Consider the following 22302-nt stretch of genomic DNA (forward strand, 5'->3'; position numbering starts at 1 on the left):
CAACATGTTTTTGGAGGTCGGGGAAACCGGAGTACTGCCTTCAGTCTCCTCTCAAATGGTGCACCGCCAGCTGGGTTTGTCCCTGCTTCAGAGCGTGGTGTCCTGCACTGCTCCTCCTTCCCTCCGCTCCACAACAGTCTTTCACCATCTTCTGAGGAGCGTAGCAGACCAATGTAATCCGTCTTATTCTCCACTGAACGTCCATTAGCCACAACACTAGTAGGGATAGAGGGCATGTGTAGCTTAGCAGTGAGTCTTGCCCGGATACCTCCTCGTTTGTCCCTTCCTTGTTTCCTGTAGCTCCTCTTGGTGCCTCTTCAGTGTTTCAGAAAAAGAAATGTACTCTAACATTTGGAAAAACTGGAAAAAAGTCATTTTCTTGCCAGATGTGACATTAGGTCTGTCACAATGATCAACAGTGTGAAGGAAATAAGTGGTGTTTCCATTTGATCACATTGCACTGGGTTAGAAGGGCCAGGCACAAGATGGCCGCCAGAACTGCCATTTGATCCAGTGCATTACTAAGGCCATGTCCTATCTTGTCCCTACAAACAATGAAAACAAAAATATTTAACCTGTTGGCGTGATATACCAACATTCACCTGGAATATTTAGGCTTGCAATTATCGGCCTGTAAGTATCTTGCCTGTATTCTCAAAGGTGTTAGAAAAAATTGTGTACAGTCAGCTTATGTCTTTTATACAGTCAAATAATATTTTACACTCATTACAATTTGGCTTCCGTCCCCAATACTCAACTGAAACGGCGAACTGCTTCTTTGTGGAGCAACTCAAACTTGCAATAGATGGGGAGAAATTGTTGGCGCTGTCTTTTTGCACCTCAAAAAAGCATTTTGACTCTCAACTTAAATTTGACAGTCACATCAAAAAAATCTGTCGAGTGGCCAAAGCAAATCTTTACACATTCAGACTGATCAGGGACGACCTCCCGTTTCATGCTGCTCAAGCTTTCATGCACGCCATGATCTTCTCGCATATTAGTTACTGCATCTGCTCATGGTCTCAGGCCACCGCCACTACAGTCAAGCCATTACAAGTGATTTATAACAGAGTGGTTAAAATCCTAGATACGAAGCCCATTAGGTCACAGCATTGTATCAGTCTGAGGAATTTAAACATTTTGGTCACATTTTCCCAGCTGAAGCTGATGCATAAATGTTCGACCCAGCCCCACAGGTCTTGAGTGAGTGTATAGTTCCCCTCAGGGCTGTGGGTTCAAGGACTAGAGGAGCTCAGAACGGGAACTGTCAGATCCCGAAACAAAACACTTCATTTGGACAATCAGCTTTCTCTGTACAAGGCACTAAAGCCTGGAACTGTTCACCCCCTGACCTGCAGGGGGCGTCAAACTGGGTCCTTTTCAAACACAAACTTAAAGACTTTTTAATCAGAGGTCAGAAATGTGACCACTGACCGTCTGCTCTGCTGTGTTTATATAGTGTTGTGCTGTATTAGTATGATATGTCTTTTAACTAGGTAAGATAAGATAAACCTTTATTGATCTCACAAAGGAGAAATTCACTTGTTACAGTCGGCGTTCAAGAAGATCACTCAGAGTTAATAAAGTGCAGCTGGTACAGAGATTATTGCACATGTTACTTCACAGTCTTATTGCACAGTCTGACAGCAGTGGGGATGAAGGCCTTGCGGTAGCGCTCCGTCCTGCACTGAGGGTGTCTCAGTCTGCCACTGAGAGAGCTGCTCAGCTCTTCTACAGTCCCGTGCAGTGGGTGGGAGGTGTTGTCCATGATGGAGGTGAGCTTGGCTAACACCCTCCTGTCCCTCACCTCCTCCACAGAGTCCAGAGAGCAGCCCAGGACGGAGCTGTCCCTCCTGACCAGCTGGTTCAGTCTGTTCTTGTCCCGCTCTGTGCTGCCCGGGGCCCAGCACACGGCAGCGTAGTGGAGAGCAGAGGCCACCACAGAGTCATAAAAAGTCCTGAGCAGAGGCCTGCTCACTCCGAACGACCTCAGTCTCCTCAGAAGGACCTCAGTCTCCTCAGAAGGACCTCAGTCTCCTCAGAAGGACCTCAGGCTCCTCAGAAGGACCTCAGTGTCCTCAGAAGGTGGAGGCGACTTTGGCCCTTCTTGTACAGGGCGTTGGTGTTGTGGGACCAGTCCAGTTTATTGTTGAGGTGAACACCCAGGTACTTGAAACTGTCCACCTCCTCAATGTCCTCCCCCTGGATGTTCAGCGGTGTGTGCGGTAGTGGCTTCCTCGTGAAGTCGATCACCATCTCCTTCGTCTTACTGATGTTCAAGCACAGGTGGTTGCGCTCACACCAGTCCACAAAGTCTATGTGTCTGAGGATGAGCCGCTCCATCGTCTTCATCAGGTGGGAGGTCAGGGCGACTGGTCTGTAGTGGGCCGGTTCCCTGGCGTGCGCTGTCTTAGGAACCGGGATCAGACAGGAGGTCTTCCACAGGACAGGGACCTTCTCCAGGCTGAGGCTCAGGTTGTAGATGTGGCAGAGGACCTCGGAGAGCTGGTCTGCGCAGGTCCTCTGCAGCCTGGGACTGATGCCATCTGGTCCTGCAGCTTTCCCCCGCTTCAGTCGCCTCAGCTCTCTCCTCACCTGGTCCGGTGTGATGGAGAGGGGGGAGTGAGGGGGGGACAGGTGTGGGGGTGGACTGCCGGGGGTGGGGCAGGTGCTAGAGGAAGTCCGTATGGTGGGGGCTGGAGACGTGGGTGCAGGGGGGCTGGAGGCAGGTGAAGGTGGTCGGGGGAGGGGGGCAGTGTCCACTGGGCTGGAGACGTGTGAAGAGGAGGGAGTGGGGGGAGAATCAAACCGGTTGAAATGTTGGTTGAATTCATCCGCCCCGCGCTGGTCTCCATCAGCTGTCCCTCTGGCACTCTGTCCAAAACCGGAGATGTTCTTCAGTCCCCTCCACAAGTCCCATGCGTTGCCCTGCGCCAGCTTCTGCTCCAGCTTCTGCTCCAGCTTCTGCTCCAGCTTCTGCTCCAGCTTCTGCTCCAGCTTCTGCTCCAGCTTCTGCTCCAGCTTCTGCTCCAGCTTCTGCTCCAGCTTCTGCTCCAGCTTCTGGCCATAGTCCTTCTTGGCCTTCCTGATCCTCCACTGGAGTTCGTGCTGGACTCTCCTCTGCTCCTCTCTGTCCCCTGAGTTGAAAGCCTTTTTCTTTTGGTTCAGGAGGGCTTTAAGTTCAGGGGTCACCCAGGGGTGGTTGTTGGAGAAACACCGTACCTTCCGGGTTGGTACAGTGTTTTCCACACAGAAGTTGATGTAGTCTGTGATGCAGTGGGTCAGGCCGTCGATGTCATCTCCATGAGAGCTGCAGATCATGTTCCAGTCTGTGGTCTGGAAACAGTCCCTAAGTCTCTCTTCAGCCTCTTCACTCCACACTTTCACAGACCTCTTCTGTGCTGGCTCCCTTCGCACCCTGGGTGTGTAATCCGGCCGCAGTAGGACGAGATTGTGGTCTGAGCGTCTGAGCGGGGGGAGGGGGGCAGAGGTGTAAGCGCCCTTCACGTTAGCATACAGAAGGTCCAGGGTCTTATTGTTCCTTGTGTGGCACTTAACATACTGTGTGAGTGTGGGGATAGTGGCGGAAAGAGAGGCGTGGTTAAAGTCACCGGTGATGAGCAGCAGGGCGCGGGGATGACGCATCTGGGTCTGGGTCACGGTACTGTGGATGCGCTCACAGGGGGGGGGGGGGATATACAAGCACAACACCACCATGTGTGAAAACTCCCTCGGTAGATACCTAGGCCTCATGCTGACGGCGATCATCTCCAGGTCCCGGGTGCATATCTGTTCTTTCACGTGCACGTGGCCGGGGTGGCACCATCTCTCATTCACAAACACAGCTACTCCCCCGCCTTTCTTCTTCCCGCTCCCCTCCACACACCGGTCTGCGCGCGCCAGTTTAAATCCGTCCAGGGAAACCACAGAGTCCGGTATATTCCCGTTCAGCCACGTCTCCATAAAGCACATCAGTCCGCACTCCCGATAAGCCCTCTGATGTCGGGTCAGTGCGGCCAGCTCCTCGGTCTTGTTCGAGATGGAGCGTACATTACCCAGGATGACTGAGGGCAGCCATCTTCTCCTCCTGCCTCCACCTCTGCAGCCTCTGCGTTTTCTGCGTATCTCGGCGGGGATCACCGGCCTCTCCACGTGCATGAGAGCTGAGTCCTTGAGTCCAAGAAGCTGCTCCCGTGAATAAACAAAGGGACTGCGTGTGTCACCGTGGCAACGAGAACAACAAAAAGGAGACGCAGATCCCAAATATGCCGAAGACATCACAGATAAAAGGGAGAAGTGCAACAAAAAACAGCTTCCCATGTGCACAAATGCACAATGTCTAGTCTACTTGAAGGTTTTTTTTTAAAAACACGTCTATAAATAAAGATAAAAGCAAAAAGTATAAAAGAGGTAACAGAGCCGACGTAACGAGCTGCCAGTTGGGGCCGGCGCCATATCAACAATTAGGCATTGTTTAATTTTTTTCTGTAAAGGCCCAACTGGGGACAGACATTGAGAATTAGCTTTGGCTAAAATGTTGTAGTATGCAACATGAATTTATGTGACATACTTGTCCCTATTCAAATAAACTTAAAAATCAATATTGAAGGTGACATGTGAGTGCGGTGTGGCGGGTTTGAAGAGTGATTTACCGAGCTGTCCAGGGAGCCGTTCCCGTCGGTGTCGTACAGGCGGAACATGACTGTCAACACACAACACACAGAGCACATGTCAGTGATACACACAAAGAGTTTACTCCTTACTGATCATGGTCGTCTCCATGGAAACGCCCTCCCCTTCATGCTGCCACATGCTAGTGACTGCTCGGCGAGGCTAACCCCTATGCCACCACTGCAAAAAACCCGGAGCAACATTTTCATTGATTCAACGGCAGAATGTGAGACTCACAGTGAGTGAGACTCAAAACACTTTGAGATTTGGATATGAAGAATTGCTAACCCTAAACTAGCACGCTAGTGCAGCGGTTAGCTCGTGTGCTTCACAGCTAGAAGGTCCCGGGTTGGATTCCCATCCCGGGACAGGGCCTTCTGTGTGGAGTTTGCATGTTCTCCTTGTGTCTGTGTAGGTTTCCTCTGGAAAACTTTGGTTTTCCCCAACCACAAAAAACATGTGCAATAGGTGAATCCTCCAGCCAGGTGATTCTAACCACCAGCCTGGCTCCACATCAGGAGATGGGTCCCAGGGCGCGGCACTGCCGTCGCACACTGCTCCTTACGGGCTGCCCCAGCGGCATCGAAGGAGGACAAATTTCCCTACGGGGACAATAAAGTATAAAAACAAACGCACAACAAGGTAACAGCCTCAGTGCATTATTTGTGACCATAAAACTGATGAATATTGCTATTCATTGATGAAAAGATTGTTTCTGAACATCATTTATTTGAGCTGGAACAAGTTTCTTTCTCTAGTGTTCTCTGAGGACTTGGCATCGAAAGAAAGATATGTTTCGGTTTTGGATTCCACTTTATTTTCAACACCAGTGGTACTTTTTTCTTCCCAGTAGCATTTTGGTATTTTTGAACCCATTTATTTGACAGGACATTGCACAGCATTCTACTCAGACTTTAGACGAGCTAAATCGAGTGGTTTCTGCTCTTAAATTTGACCTTTTTGTGTCTATTTGTACATAACTATTCTGTATAAATATTCCATACCAAAAAGCGGATGGGATATGTCTGCGTGTAGGAGACGAGAGGGAGCAGCAGAGGGCGCCGTCTCCCCCCGTCAGCAGCTCGTGGGGCTCACACATAAGCAGTTGAATTATTTAGCCCCTCTGGGATTAATGAGCCGCACTGACTCAATTATTCAGACACTAGAGTGAGTGACAGCTACAGTCCAATTAAACAGGATCACTCCGTCAATTAGTAATGGATACAGGCGGCTGCCATACAAGCAATGTCAGTAGTTGTGATTAACAAATCACAAAGGCTGCAGTCATTTTCATTATGACGATGTCCTCGGAGACTATATCACTAAATCATGTCTGAACAGAAGCTGAAATGCAGAGGAAAAGTCACGTATGTTTTTTGTTTTGTTTTTAGGGCAGGTCCGTATAATATTCGTGGGGACTTTCTCGATTACGACGATGAAGCAATATTTTTGCCAACCATCAGAAACATGTAAGACTGTGCAGCAAACCTCTGAATTTACAACGCTTTGGTGTGAAAATAGATAATTGGGCAGAGACAATAAACCTTCCCTTTTAATTTTTTTTTTCTACATATTCGTCACAATTTTTCCTTTATTTTTCCAAATTCCCCCCCCTTGAATTCCAGGAGACCCCTCCCTGAAGTTCTCAGGGCTCGAGATGGTCATACTGCTCTAACATGTCAGAGATGGACTCAGATGCAGAGCTGTTTTAAAGTGTCTTCTCTGAGTGACAGGAAGCCAGTGCAGAGACCGGAGCACTGGACTAATGTGGTCGTGTTTCCTGGTTATGGATGTTCTGCAGCTCTGACAGTGAGCAGCCCTTACAGTCGTCTAACCTGCTGGAGACAAATGCATGGACAAGTCTCTCTAAGGGCGCACTCACACTTGACATCCGAACCGTGCCACTCTCCAGCTCGTTTGAGGAAAGGCCTGGATGCCCCGAACGGCCCTCGCTCACACTTACACAAACGAACCGAGTCGTGGCCGAGCACGAGGAGTTGTTTACAAGTGCACGTGAGCAGCAGCAGCGCAACATAATGAGGAAGAAAAAAAAACCTAAACAGCTGCGTGAAATAATGTCTACTATGAGCCCTGTCAAATCTCTTCACTCCACTTTTCTTTGTATTTTACTACAGTTGAACAAAAAGGGCTACGGTGAATATAATAGTCGATTTTAATAAAGCAGAGAAATAGAGACGTGCGCGTCCCTCTGTCCCGCTCAGCTGAGGCGGGGGGGGGAGCAGCACCTGCCGCTCTGAGCCTTTCTTTGGAGTCATATACAGCCTTCAAAAAAGGCGACGAGAACAGAAGATCTGACGCTCAGTTTATGTCATTCACTGCTGCTTCAGCCACTGGTTAAACAGCTTTATGTTGGTGAACTCCTGGAAGTATAGACTATACTTCGTGTCATGATATGAGGCAAGACACGGGTCGTGATCTTCATTAAAGAGGTTTTTATTGCGCTACAGCATGGGGTAACGTCAGCCATGTGTAGGTCTCAGTTATTGTGTGTTACAATATTGTAGTGCCCCCTAGTGGTCAGCATCCTTCAACTATGGTAGCTTTACATGGACAAAAGACAATCTCACAACACTTCGTATACGCTACATTGCGACAAAGCACTTAACACAAACACGCACCGAAGTCACAAGCGATAAAAGCACCCGCAGGTTTAATCTGTCCCACTAAAACCTGCGGACAAACCCGGTACAGCAGCAGAGACGCTCGGACACAGGGCGGGAGAAGCGCAGCCGCTCCCGTAAAGTCAGCCCGAGACGTGCGTGAAGCGGCCAGGGCGTCGGGGGTGAGCAGTCGGGGAGACGAGCGGTTTGTGGCCGGGGGTCCGGGGAGCCGCCTGGGAGCGAAGCGGTCGGGGGCCGGGGAGACGAGAGCGAGGCGGCCGCTGCTCGGTTTGATAAATACAGCCTTTTCTCACTGTTTAACGTGACAAATGCACCCGCCCAGACAACCGCCGCTTGTATCCGTGCGTGTGCGCAAACACGAGCAACCGAGCCGCGCTCTGGCCCCCTCCTCCAAGCGGCCAAAGTCCGGAACCGAGTCCGACTCGGGCACGGATTGATTGCACTCACACTGCACAAACGAACCACGCAGAAGGGGCTTCCAGCGCTTGGGCGCGGTTCGGATGGACAAGTGTGAGTGCGCCCTAAGTCTGGTTCTAACACTATTCCTCTGATCTTAGCCATGTTTTTCAGATGGTAAAAAGCTTTCCTGTAATTGCATGTACCATAGTAAATATGTGGTTCCTTCAGCATCAGCCTGACTCGTGGCCTGAGCTGAACCCAGTGACATTAGACTCTGGCAGGGCCTGGGCCTCAGAGCTGCCTGCGGACGGTTCAGTCGGCTCCGTTGTTTTATAGGTCACCAGTGTCTGATCGCCCTCGCTCAGTGTTTGGAACTGACCTACATGTTTTGACTGTGTAAACATTCGTCACCAGGAATGAAAAAGAAGTTCCAAACTGTATGGCCACAAAAGCAAATCGCTACGACTGCAATTGTTTAGGTCATTTAACCAGTTGCCTTCTGTCTACCACCTTTCAGTTGCCTTAGCTTTCAAATGAGGCATGGCACTGGCTTGTAGGCTGTAAAACAAAACAACAAAAAAGAAAAATAAATGGTCATAAAAAAATTTGACATAAAATGTAGCAAAAATGTGCTGGCAAAGCAACAATAACACAATGACGAAGAAACCAAAAAGCTTTGAAAAAGCCAGGCCATTTTTCCAAAAGTTGCGAATAATAAATCAACTTTTTGGAGCTTTTAACAATGTTGTCATGCTATTTCCTTATCACAAACACCCCTAAAGTGTTTTTTGGCTTCATTCACCCAGATCTCCCCCTCCTTTTCATGTGTGAAGTGCTTTGGGTGTGACTTGTGTCATATGTCAAGTGCTATAATTCTCAGTAACCCTCCTGAATCCTGCTGCTCCGCCCTCTCCTGGAAAACGACAGACTTGTGTCACTCGGACATATTTTACGTCATAGTGTCAAACAGGAAGAGCCCGACGTCTGCAATGTATTGGCTTACGGCCATGAAACAGTTTTTTTTATTATTATTTCTGTTCTGAAAAAAAAAAAGAAAAAAAGAAAAAAAAAAAGGAAGTGCCTAAGGCGTCCGCGCTGCCCGTGGAGAAAACAAACGCACCCTCTGAGCGTCTGAACAGACGTCATGTGAAGAAGGAGCTCTTTCTAACCTACTCTGGACATGCCTGGTCATTAGCACATTTGATTTTGTGCTAATAGTTGTGATGGCAACGTCGCGAAATCCTGGAGAGACTGGTCATGGGGTGCGGCCTCAGAGTTTAGTTTAGTTTATTGAAAGGACAGTGTGTAAGTACGTCATCATGTGATAATATACACGGCTCACAGTAACCTCCTGATATGCAGATACAGCCATAATCCATAATTGTACATAATAACTTACAATAAATCACCGTTCTTAAAAAAACATGATTATTAACATGTGATTTGTATTTGTTTTTATGTCCATAGTTCTTCTTATCTTAAAGGCCTGTGAAATAAAAAAAAAGTGTATGTAATCATAAAATATTTTGATTGTGAGCTTGCAGGCTAGTTTTTGTTAGCATTACTGTGACAGCCTGAAAAGTGCTGAAAAATCCTGTTTATAAACTCATCAATAAACTCATCAATTCAACTGGGAATAAGAAATACGTTTGGAAAGTTGGGAACGAGTTCAGACACAACTAACATTTCAAGCTTTCTTTCCCTCCTTCATCAAAAAAACAAACAAACAAGAAACCTTTAGGTGAGCGCTGCTGTACTGATATACTGACAGACTCCACAGCCTGATTTCCTGAGCCTTTCTGTGCGGGTTACTCACACTCCAGCTTGTCCTCGGGCCGGCCGCCCTCCAGCAGAGACAGGTAACACACGATGTCCTTCAGCTGCACCATGTCCCGGGGCAGAGGGGCCGGAGGGGGCGGGGCGGGCATCCTCAGGGGGGTGGAGCTGCCCTTCATCAGCTTCAGGCCTGCACGGACACAGCACACAAAGGTCACCTGAGCCCACGCCTGACATTTACCGCCGATCAATACTCGCATATCTGACCCTAAACCCGATTAATATCAAGTGTTTTAGCCTTTAATGGATTTACAATTATCAGGGGCGCCATTGATTTTCCACTGAGGTCATTTAGAGTTGTTCTGATACTGAACCTCTGAAGACGATAAGGTTTGGAAGAAGAAACAGGAGTGAGAGAGAAAACTTTCTGAGTAAACATTTTATTTAAAAGAACAATTAAACTGAAATAGTCTGTGTGGGCTTTAGTCATGGTGTCATCAGAATTTGAGATGTGTTTAATATACAAGTAATGCATTATGCTTTGTAATAGAATTTTATATACATATACATATGTTGTTATAGATACTGAGTGCATCATGGCCTGGTCACAGGAGCCATTATAAGTACTCGTGGAAATGGCTGATTGCTAAATGCTACGAGAAGCAACATTTTGCTTCTATATTTTTAGATGCTAGGTACATTATAGACTTATAAGAAACAGTCATTTATGAATATGCTGTATGAGATATGCAGTGGCTTGTTTTAAGATTTTATACTATGATATGCTAAAACAATACTGACATTTTATGATATACTTATATTTTGTGATATGAATAAAAGTATATATATATATATATATATATATATATATATATATATATATATATATATATATACTATAAGTTTTGTTGCTGAACTTGTGAACTTGTATGTGCATTGTAAGCCTTTCGGAGGACGTGGCTTGTGGGTTAGAGAGCAACCGAGGGCCACAACCCACCTGTCTAACATACCTTTCCTGCTCTTGAAGGTGCTGTCTGAAATTGGCTAGAACTGTCTGATTAGTTAATGAATATGCAAGTATTTCTCAAAATATTAGTGAATGTGCAAAGATTTCTGAGAAATAGGCGGGTTATTAGGCGGCCCCTCTTCTGTAAGGTACTGTATATAAGATCATGTATTAGAACTTCTACTTGAGCACCCTACTAAGCACTCTATTATTTTCTACCCTTTTTGTACAAAAAAGAGATGTTATTGTTGATCAGTTACAGGAGTACATCCAGCATTTATTGAAAATACGAAGGAGAGCATACGTGGAGAGCATACGTGGAGAGCATACGTGGAGAGCATACGTGGAGAGCATACGTGGAGAGCATACGTGGAGAGCATACGTGGAGAGCATACGTGGTGGGTTGAGTGGAGACTTGCTAATCTTGTGCCTCACTTACATAGGCTTGTATTGGGTTGGTTGCATAATTGCAGATCCTTCATCTTCAGACCTCTTCTTTTGGTGAGTAATCCCTCTTTCTGACACTTTTCTAGCAGGGGATATCATGCAGTCTTGTGAGGAAAAGATTTTTAACATTGGAGAGTCCACCTGGTTCATTTCCTTAGATTTTAAAAGTCTGTTTATTAGTCCGAGCGATTTGATCAGCAGCTGATCAAAGGTTTGAGGACCACATGCCTTTAGAGGTGAAATCTGTGCAAACGTGTGGATTCAGTGTCATTTTCTGTCAGGTATTCACCAGTGTTGGGAATGATGGCATTTATAAATAACAGTGTTAAAAAGTTAGATTTCCCAGTAACGAATAATCACATTAATGACTTTTTCCTCCATGAGAACAGCGTCACTGTCTCTGTCACACAGGCTCGAGCGAGGTCGACCCAAGAGCAGGCTAGGTTAGGTTAGGTTACTTTATTTGTATCCCTGGGTAAATTTGTCTTGCAATTCTGAGAACTAGTCAAACATTAAAACACATTATACAAAGATAAAACACATGTTTAAATATAAAGCTTGTAAGTGCTCCAGATACTTACAGGATGTGCCTTTGCTAAAGACGCAAAGATAAAAGCTGTGTCAGGGACAATGACATCCCTACTTGTTCATCAAGGAAAGGGCAGCTTTTCTTTAAACGGTTCGTATGGCTTATCGGCATCACAAACCTACGATGGAAGCAATGACTGAAACTCCAAATGCAAAGGATGCTCAGTGTCTAAACAGACATGGCTCACAGAAAAACTGCGTCCCTCAGATCCTGCTCTCGTTTGTTTTCCAGGACGTGAGAAAGAGCAGGAGTGATGCTGATTGGCTGACAGTGAATGAAAGCACATTTAAAGCCGGTGACGACAGACGTGAGGTGCAGGAGCTGCTGTGTGTTTGTGGAGTTTAAAGACGTTTGCAGCGATGTTGGTAAGATGTTTATTTCCTTTGTGCTTCATCTATCGCAGTGAACAAACGGCGACACGAGCTGACATGAGCCTGGATATGTCCTGACATCACTGTGTGTTTACGCATGCCTTGTTTGCCCGTCATCTGCTTAAAGATGTCAGACCAGTTGTTCTACTGCAGGTCGCTCTTGTAGCTGCTGCCTCTGAGTTTGCGGTTTGTGGCTGAGCTCTGGGTCAGAGACTGAAAGTAAACACTGGTTCTTATGTTTGCAGAATGAGCCCTTTTTCTTGCAACATTATTGTAATTACTGGTCACTATAACTAATAACGTTTTAAAACAAAGGCAAACGCCTTCTGAACATGTGTTTGTGCTGCATTAGCAGAGCCTCTCACAGAGCGCCATGAGGTGGGACGCATTCAGAGAGTCATTTAGAATTTCTCAAAAGATGATGAGGGTTATGGAACAAAATAGTTAAGTGGAAAATCCCCAAAAATGTCCCCAGCACTGAGCCGGAGGATCTGATTGGCTGGAGGATCCTGGGCTTATAAAACACCGGCAGTGACATATGAAGGGGGAAGAATCCCATACAGGACCGACCTGGGACTCGCTCATGATCGGCAGCACGGTGGCACAGCGGTTAGTGCTCTCGCTTCACAGCTAGAAGGTCCTGGGTTCGGTTCCCACCTGGACGGGGCCTTTCTGTGTGGAGTTTGCAGGTCCCGTGTCTGCGTAGGTTTCCCCTACAGCTAAAAACATGTGCAATAGGTTCCCCTCTGGGGCCAGGACTCCCCTGAGAAAGAGATTCTTAATCTCAGTGGGACTTTCCTGGTTAAATAAAGGTCAGATGAAAAATAAAATGATCCTTATATACAGTATGGTTGCACGGTGACAGTTGCTTATGAATTGCTTCTAATTCCAGATCCTGTTGCAAATATTCAAAGTATAAAGACGAAATATTCAGCAAAATCCTAAATAAGTTTTTCTGACTATGTTCGTGCCATCTGCACATTAAATCTGTTACGGACCAAACCTGAATATCTCCTCTCGTCAGCCTGCCTGGCTGTGATCCATAGTGTCAGGAAAAGGACCAGCAATTGAGGAAGGAAAGAAATCTCGGTGTAAACATTGTAAAACAGTCGCCCACGGCCAGACCGATTGGCAGAGCGTGCAAGAACATCCCTCCATCAGCCGCCGATGGCTCCGAGCTGAACACAGTCGCACACTCACAGGGAGAGGAAGCTGATGGATGAGGTACAACCACAGGAGCAGGAGGCACACGGGAACAAGGACAGAGCAGCCGTTAGCCATGTTTACGGAGAGGCCACGGAGCGAGAGAGGAAGCCAATTCAAATCCTACTGTTCGACCACCTTTGCTCATTTACACATTTATCAGGACCGGTGCTAAATAGCAAGTGCAAGCTGGTGAGGAGCTAACTAGTGCAGGACACCACGCTCTGAAACAGGGTGAGTGGTGTGTGAATGAGTGGCTGGTTGGAGTTGGAGGGTCTGTTCTGTCAGTCTGCCTCAAAGGCAGCTGTGGCTACATACATTTACTGTCACTGAGCACAGAGTGAATGAAGAATGGTCTCTTAAGAAGTGCTTTGGGCTTCTATGCAAATAAGATTCCCTTTCCTTGTGTTTAGCTACATTTTAAACCTTACCTGAGCCTGATATGACATTGCTAAAGTTCATCCCACTGTAATATCAGTCGCCTCTTTAATGACTGAAGACAAAGCTATAATAAGCAATAAATACATAAAGTGACTCTAAGACTCGACAGAGGTGGTGTATGAAATAGTGGTGGTGTTTGTCTGTGTGGAGGCGGCCGCTGTGCCCACCTGAGACCCGGGACTTGTCGGCCGCAGAGGGGCTGGGCTCGGGGCCTTTGTTCCTGAAGGAGAGGAACAGGTGCTGACAGAAGTCCTCCGCCAGCTCGCTCTCCAGAAACGTCTGCATGAACACTCGGAAGCCCTCATAGTCGATCTCCTGCACGGGTCACCACACACAGCATACAAGAAGCGGATCAACATTTGTTCAGTAACCCAGCACTGATACGTTACCTTTAAGAAATCTGAAATGATGTCTGTGTAAGAGTAAAACAGTGACTCTGAGACGCAGGGGCCAGTGCTGGAGCTCCCTCTGCAGGCCGCAGTGAGGATGACTTTTTGAAACAGCTTCATCCAATTTAGCTGTAACTTTGAGAATGTGGAGCACAGTTTTAAGTATTCTCTTGGGTGCAATAGAGCCTCAGAAGTGCTGATTGGAACCATCATGACTCAAAACTACGTGAATAATTCTACTCCAGGTCTGTTTAACGTTAGAACATTGTTATACATGTTTTTAGTTAATATGTCTTCTCATTCAACCCTGGTCCAAGCACTTCGGGAGCGGGGATTTCAGTTGTTGATCACAGAGAGTGATGGGAATACACGGAAAACTCCCGAAAAAGCTCAGAGAAAATAAGTGTGGCTGTGAGGGTCTGCGCAGGATTTTGCCTAGAGCTCCCTCTATAGGCTGCAGTGGGAACGACAGTGAAAACAAGCTTCTGGGTTGTGTCAACTCCATGGCGTCGCATTGAGCACACTTTGGGCACAGATCTGCCCAGAGCGGGTCCTGTGAAGGGCTATGAGCTCTGAAAATGTGGGGGACACTTTTGAGCTTCAGCTATAATGCAATAATATCCAGGAAGTAAAGATCGGAATAGGACTGCACCATTAACCTTTGTCCAATCAAAATTGAGGTTTTAGCTGCTGCAGTAACCTAACCTCAAGAGGATGAGGTTTGTTTTTTGTGTTTTTCTTTGTGCCTCGGCCCTTTTAGTGAAAGACACGTTAGCAGATCAGAATTATCGAGCCTCGCTTCTTTTGGTTGCTGATCAAAAGTCACTGTGGAGGAATCAAGTTTGTCTGGACTGCAGTGGCGGAAAACTTACTGTCGGTAATAGATCGGAGTCCGAGCCCTAGATCGGAGCATTTCAGCAGTAGAAGTAAATACAAAATAAGTTTCTAACTCATTTTCAATTCAAAACAACTCATTACGACACACACACAAAAAAGGGAGTGCGTTTACCTGGCTGAGGATCTCCTGCTTCTGCAGCACGGAGGCGGCGTGGAAACAAAAGCAGAAAACACAGCTGTTAGCTCAGCGTTAGCCGCACACATGGCCGACATGACGCAGAACGGAGAAGCGGCATGTTTAGCATCAGTGAGAGCGCGGCCCCTGTGTTGTGTCAGGGTCTTTATTAAGAGCGTGGCGCGCTCCAGAGTAAACGCCGCATACCTTCTCAGGGTTGTATTGGGCCAACACTCCGTCGCCATGGAACTCCTGCAGCACGTCCTTCAGCTTCTTGGTGGAGTCTGGAAGCACACGCACAAAGGCAAAGTTCAAACTCTCCATCTCTGTGTCGTCCTCAAGTGCACATGTAGCATCATGTTAAGAGTCTGTGTTGTAGCTGTACTTCCGGTGGGACAGTGACGGTCAACCTTAGGGATGGGACGATAATGACGTTTTGGGTCATGATTATCTTGGCCAAAATAATTGCGAATAACAATATTATCACGGTATTTGCCTATTTCACTGAAGCTTGCAGAAATGACATAAATGATGGGAATAGGGTAAAGAAATATTCCTATTCATTCATCTAGGGGAAGTACTAGCTGGCATTAATCCATCGACTTCGCTGCCTGGTAAAGGTGACAAACTTTGAGAAAGCTTCTGACTGAAGCACGTGTTTGTCTGTAGCTTTGCAAACGATGCAGGTGTTTGTCTCTCAGATGGGTGGACCTTCGTAGTGTTAGATCTCGGCGCAGACTCTTTTCACATGTTCCTCAAGGTTTTATTTTGCTGTAAATAAAAAAAAATCCCACGCCTCAGACTTTACTTTCTCCCGCGAGGATAAAGTGTGGAGTTACTTGGATCCATCTCGATCACCTGTCCACTCGCCCTGACAGCGGCGTTTCTCATTGATTCACTCATTCTTACTCATTTCTGTAAAGCGTCTTTGAGTGTCTTGAAAAGCGCTATACAAATAAAATGTGTTATTATTCTGCCAAAAACTTGTGATGATTATGGGAGTCTGGGCCCCCTTGTGGTGTAACAGCATAATCCACGTTAAGCGGTGGTTTTCTGCTAGCGATGATCTTCTAGTGCGATGATCATGATTGCCACATTTTTATCGTGATTAACGATATTGTTTTTTGTCCAATCCCTAGTCTACCTATCGTTCTTCCTGTCACGTTTGATGACTGATTGAAATTTGATAGACAGGTTGATAGAGCTAGTTGTAAACAGCGCTGTTTCTTGAACTCCAGCTTCGACTACAGTAAAGCACTTTATGTGGGTGTGAATCAGAGGCAAACGCTGTTACTAAAGCTCATGAAAGCGGCAAAACCGTTTTTAATGACGATATTATTCCATTGAAGCTCCTTTTATGACGATAACATAACGGTGACGGGGACTAAAACATAACGAGACAAGTGCCAGTTTCCGTTGACGAGACTAGATGAAAATGCAATGACGTTCCTGCCTATTAGAAGAACTTTATTTATATAGTGCCTTTCACAGACATAGTCACAAAGCGCATTGTACATTCAGTGTACATTTGAACATCTCTCAAAGTACAGTTAAATACACCATCCAGGAATGGAAAGGACAGCACTGACCAGAACTGTTACCAAGAAGCCTATGATGACCCTGGATGAACTGCAGAGAGCTACAGCTCAGGTGGGGGAAACTGTCCACAGAACAACTATTAGTCGTACACTGCACAAATCTGGCCTTTATGACAGAGTGGCATTTTTAAAAGAAAACCATAAGAAGTCCCATTTGTGGCCTCCATGTAGCTTCTGCAGCTCTGGTCAGTGCTGTCCTTGTTCGGTCAGTAAGTTTAGGAGGACGGCCGGGTCTTGGTAGGTTTGCAGTGATGCCAGACTCTTTCCATTCCTGGATGGTGTTATTAACTGTACTTTGAGAGATGTTCAAAGCGTTGGAAATCTTTATATAACCTAATCCAGTGTATTTCTTGGCCTTCATGATGCTTCTGCTCCACAATAGTCTCTGACAGACCTCTGAGCCCATCACAGAGCAGCTGTGTTTGAACTGACATTAGAAACACACAGGTATCATGTATACATGTCATTTCACTTCAGGACTGTGTGTCACTTGTGTGTGTCTTTCACATCAAATTTCAAATAAGTATATTAATGCTTATGGTCCATAGTATGGTGAAAAATGTTGGAAAGTTAAAGAGGGGCCGATACTTATGCAACCACTGTATGTGGAAACGTTTAAGCCTACCATTGATTTACAAGCTGACATCGAGTAAAACTGTATGTGTATGTATCCTTCAAACTATGCTGATAATTAACACTGTGCTACGCTGCTTTATTTGAAGGCTACAGCACGCTGGTTTGAAATGCAGCCCAGTGTGCAATAACTACCCTGAAACTCATTTTAAAATGGAAAATGATTTGCACAAGAAATTAGACGTGTTTTATTTTGTTTCCCATGTTGTACAATTAGTGCCGCGAGCCAGGTCTTACCTTACGCCTGCACAGCGCGCAGTAATGTAACACGAGCCGAGGTGGGGCTATTTGCTGCAGCCTCGTGAAGCTTATGAGAAAACGGATAATCAAGCTAAATGCTGTGAGACTGCATGGTCTTCGAGGCAGAGCTTGTGTGCAGGAGAGGGTTTTGCACCACTCCACAGCAGCGATTTAAGGAACATTCAGGCAAAACTTGTATCGGTTCAGCATTGGATACACCATATTGTTTTAGTATCGGGTCCAATATCCGATACCAGTATGAGATATTGGACCCGATACCCCGATCGGTGCATCCTTCGGTAAAACTGCTTTTTGTTGTTGGCAACTGTTTAATACTGCCATGTGATTGGCCCAAACCACTACTTGTTCAGATTGAAACAGATCAGCCTGAGCAGTACAGGGTAGATTCTCCTGTGTTTGTGAACTCACAAATACTGCAAGACCTAAGCTTACAGGCAAGGTTACGCATCCACAGACATGCTTGGACAGGTCATGTTGATAGATGCACAGTGTACGTCTTGTGTGTGTGTGAGGGGCAAAGACGACAACACAGACTCAGCTGGCGGTGGCATTCAGGGGATGTCTCACACTGGGCCCCGGCACCTTTGTGCAGCCAGGAAAATAAAAAGTAATAATGGACTCATTACGTTTGGGTAATTAGAGGTGGATAGGTCTTCAGGTCTATCGAGCAGGAGCAGGAGGCGCTATTCTGAAAGCAACAACATATTTACTTTAAAAGAGCGGGGAAAAAGTCCGTCCCATTGATCAACAAAGCAGACGAGCAAAACTGCTGCTAATTCACTGGACAGATTATTATCTGTAACGTGTTAGCCTTTGACGGCGCTATTATTCCTAGTTATATCACATTTCTCCTCTCGTGTCCGTTTTAATTGGCTTCCCTCGGTCTAGCAGCTGAAGCATCATTACTGGGCATTTACGCCACACTGGAGTATTGTGTAACGCTCTTTATTATACAACACAAGCCGCTCACAGCAGAGAGGCTAATAGCTCTGGTGTGCTGCTGCCACGCCACTAACTATTACACCTTTATGGGTCTTATACAAGGCCTAAACCTGCTGACCCTGGACAAACAGGGTATGAACATGTTGTCCAGTTCAGATCTGGAAATGAAAATTCATCTCGTGTCGATCGCAGTTGGTTTGAGTGAGGGGAGGGAGTGGATTGAGGTGGTTCAATCGTCACGTCCTTAGTGTAAAAGCTCACATAGATTTGAATATTTTAGTTCTTTCTAAAGCCCAACCGATAAATTAACTATCGACCAATAAAAAGAAACGTAATTTCATATATTTTATGTTGCTGACGTTTGCGTATAACTTCAGAACCATAAGAGACAGAAACATTCCCTTTTTGTTTTGCAATCTGTGATTTTTGTCTTTCAAATGAGTTCCCTCTGAAGTACCGACTAAACATGAATATACAGCGCCCCCTGCTGTCACAGTTCAACACTGACACCTTTAGAAGCATCATACGCAGGAATAAAGAATATTGTTGGATCGGCCTCAGAAAAACCCACATCGCTCACCACTATAGACATATTGCTAAATATTTCTATGATTGACACCTTCACTATAATGATAAAGGTTTAACTATTTAAGAAATTTAAAAATTACATCAAATTAAATTAGTTAGAATATCGGCAATCGGACAACCCGCTTCATATCGGTGTCGGATCTAAAGTTGTTTCTTTTCTTTCGTTGCATGGTGAGGCCCCCTGAGAACATTCCCCCTGCTTGTTTTAGTCTTTAAACCTGATTTAGAGACATTAGTTCAGGCTTTTGTCTCCAAAAGTGAGACTACTGTTTGGGCGGTCAACAGCTGCAGTACCAGAACGCCGCTGCTGGAGTCCTGATAGAACCAGGGGAAAGACAACAATATTAGTCCAGTGCTCAGGTCTCTGCTCTGGAGAACAGAAGGTAAAACATCTCTTCACGGTCTGGCACAGTGGTTATTTGGGAGAGTTGATGGGCTGCTTGATGATTTTGTGACAATATTCTCTGCATTTCTGACATTTAATTTGATGTAATAATGAATTTGATGTAGCATATTTTAGCTAAATATCAGAGACGGAGATCAGTGAGATGGAGAGCGTCTCTGTAAGTGGTGATTTGGCCGCGCGACTCCAGTACCGACAGTTAGAACGTTAATGCTGGAGCTTATGGATCCTACTGGACCAGCAGACGCAGCCCTGGGGCCGTTATGATACTGGGGTCTGGTACCCATCCCCCAGTATTACACCTAACATTGAACCCTGCCCAAGCCTTTAGTAAAACCCTGGTAATCAAAACAAATCCAAAATGATCTTCTCCTCCCACCCGCGCCTCTGAATCCTCCGCTCCATTCTCCAGCTCCTCTGTCAGCTCTTATGCAAAACAACTGTGCAAGAACTTGGTACATGTGGGTGGGAGACGGCAGGGCACCACAGCGAGGTGCAGCGCTTTTTTTGGAAGAGCGCGGAATACAATTAAAAAGGAAAATGAGCTGCAGCCGAACGCTTTAGAAATTCAAACAGGGAGGATGAGGATTAGTTTTTAATTCTATGCTATAACAACGGCCCTCTTATTGGATCACTAGGGGCCCATCCATGGGTTAGGGAGACTTCTTATCCATGAAGGATGCAGTTAGTTTGAAGCCATCCACAATGGCCCATCCAAAGTGATTAGTGACCCATTGAGGGAAAGGTGTGGACCTGCGAGTCTTAGTTTCAGTCATTAATCTCATGATCTGAGTTGATAAATGGACAAAGGCTTAGACTGGACTTGCACTTTTGTTTTTGCTCTCATTTTTCATTTTTCATGAACCCAAAGACAAAGCTTTCTCTATAAACACAACCCACTTTCGTCAAATATTGCATCCTCACACAAGTCTTGGGTCGTTATTACGTACGTTGGAGCGCCTTGTGGGTCGACCTGAGTAGACCTGGTTACCGTTACATTTTTTCGATTCCGGTACTTTAACCATACTTGGGTTTTCAATACTGATGCCTGAATGATGCTTTTTCCCAATACCTACACCTATCAGATATTTGTCATCTAGAACCAGAAAACAGAACGACCACCTCCATTCATTCTGTCCCTGGACCAACAGCATCACAACTGGGATCTAAAGATAGAAGATTGTTTTTCCTGTACCTGCTTTCAACACCAGCAGAACCTACATTTGTTGTCCAATACCAGACTGGAGATATTTAATGTACCCAGCCCTACTGCTGAACGACCACATGTGAGTTGTAACTTGACTTCTAAGGGTTGGAGTTACAGTTTGAGTAGCATTCGATATCACAGTCAAGATCAGGGCGTTTCCCGCTTCTGTCGAGTTAAAGCACATTTTAGCTAAAGCGCACTGGCCATTAGCTGTGATGCGAGTTATGAGAGTGTGAAAACAACGCGGCAGGAGGACTACAGTAATAATGAAGCGTTAAGTCATTTAGGATAAGCTGTTCTCTTTTAGTGCCGCAGCCGCCGACTCGCAGCTCTGCTCATCCAAGAGCGGCCGCCTCTGAACTCTTCAGGACGTCCAGCTGTGAGCCGAGTGTGGCGCTGTGATCATGCAGAGCTGGTAATGCTACTGGACTATTTTTACCGTAGTGTTTGTGCAAGTACTCGTCGGTAACAGCTTGAACAGCGGCGCACTTACAGTGGGTTTTGAAGCTGAGTCTGGCAGAAAGTAAAAAAAAAAAACGCCCTGGCGCTGCCCCCTGCTGGTCGCTTAGTCGACTAACAGAGGTATTGGTCGATGCAGTCTCAGTCAACCACAACTTTCATTGGTCGACTTAAGATGCAATTAAGATGCTCTAAATTTACAGAACACAAGTTTTACAGGCAGTGGTGAATTTTTTGTGCAAAAAAATAAATAAATTGCTCTCCTGAGTGCGCATGAGCAGCTGAGATCAGCGGCTCTGTGTCTTGGCGACATGTTACCTTCGATAGGCCAGACTTCTACAGGCTCTGAGTCTACCTTGGTCCTACACTGCAATAGCCTCCATGCGAGTCTGACGCCTGTCCTCTGGCAGCGGCTCCAGTGAAACACACAGGAGACCTAAACCCAAAGTGTAACGTCCAGCAGCTCATGGACCCGCCGTGTCTTTCTCCGCTTCATTCTGCCTTTTTTGAAATAAATTGGACGAGGAGCTCTGCGTGACGTGAAGAGATTCATCACTACACCGCGCTCGAAGAAACGTAACGGCCTGAGAGGACGTCTGACACGTTTCAAAATAAAGCACATGGCTCGTGTTTACACTACGGCGAGACAGAGACAAGAGGCACACAGAGATGTCTGACCCGGAGCACATTTAACAGGGACGATGATGGAAGAAGAACGACTGCTTCATCTGGATTATATGGATGTATGGCAGGGCTCTTCAACTACTTTTTTCATTGGGCCTGATTTGTCAGAGGTCATTGGCCACTGGGCCGGTCAGTCGGTGAGCCAACCACCACCAGCAGAATTATATTCCAGACTTTTAAGGCTTTAAAAAACATTCCAATAACATATTAATACAGAATAACAAAGAGCCAAATAATAAACTAGGACAAGTCAGAACTAAACCAGGATTAAACCAGGACAAAACATCTATCAGGGCTAAGGCAGGACTAAATCCCAAAAACCAGACCAAAGGCCTGATACAGAATAAGAGAGTTACATGTGAGACCAGCTCATCTCAAACAACATGACTAACTCCTGCTCAGCCACTGCTCCTCAGCTGAGGGACAAGCGCTGACCAAACCCTGAGCCGCTGTTCAGTCCAGACCTCGCGCTTTGTGATAAAAGTAAAAGAAGCTCCTCGGAGATGGCGCTCATCCACATATTCAGCCTCTCTCTTTTGCCTGTTCACTTCACAAAGAGCATCTCTGCGCTTGTACATTTC

At 46.1% G+C, this 22302-nt stretch overlaps 1 protein-coding gene across 1 annotated transcript in view; it reads right to left on the reverse strand.

Moving 5' to 3' along the window:
• Positions 1 to 22302, reverse strand: part of dgkb (diacylglycerol kinase, beta) — a 152189-nt gene that overhangs the window by 121325 nt on the left and 8562 nt on the right. The window contains exons 2-6 of the mRNA XM_079562229.1: positions 15154 to 15230; positions 14944 to 14964; positions 13713 to 13860; positions 9529 to 9678; positions 4653 to 4702 (exon numbers count right to left, since the gene is read on the reverse strand). Of these exons, the coding sequence (XP_079418355.1) occupies positions 4653 to 4702; positions 9529 to 9678; positions 13713 to 13860; positions 14944 to 14964; positions 15154 to 15230 (446 nt within the window). The remainder of the gene's footprint in view (positions 1 to 4652; positions 4703 to 9528; positions 9679 to 13712; positions 13861 to 14943; positions 14965 to 15153; positions 15231 to 22302) is intronic.

Source organism: Gobius niger, assembly GCF_951799975.1.
Source record: "Gobius niger genome assembly, chromosome: 8".
Taxonomy (NCBI): Eukaryota; Metazoa; Chordata; class Actinopteri; order Gobiiformes; family Gobiidae; genus Gobius; species Gobius niger.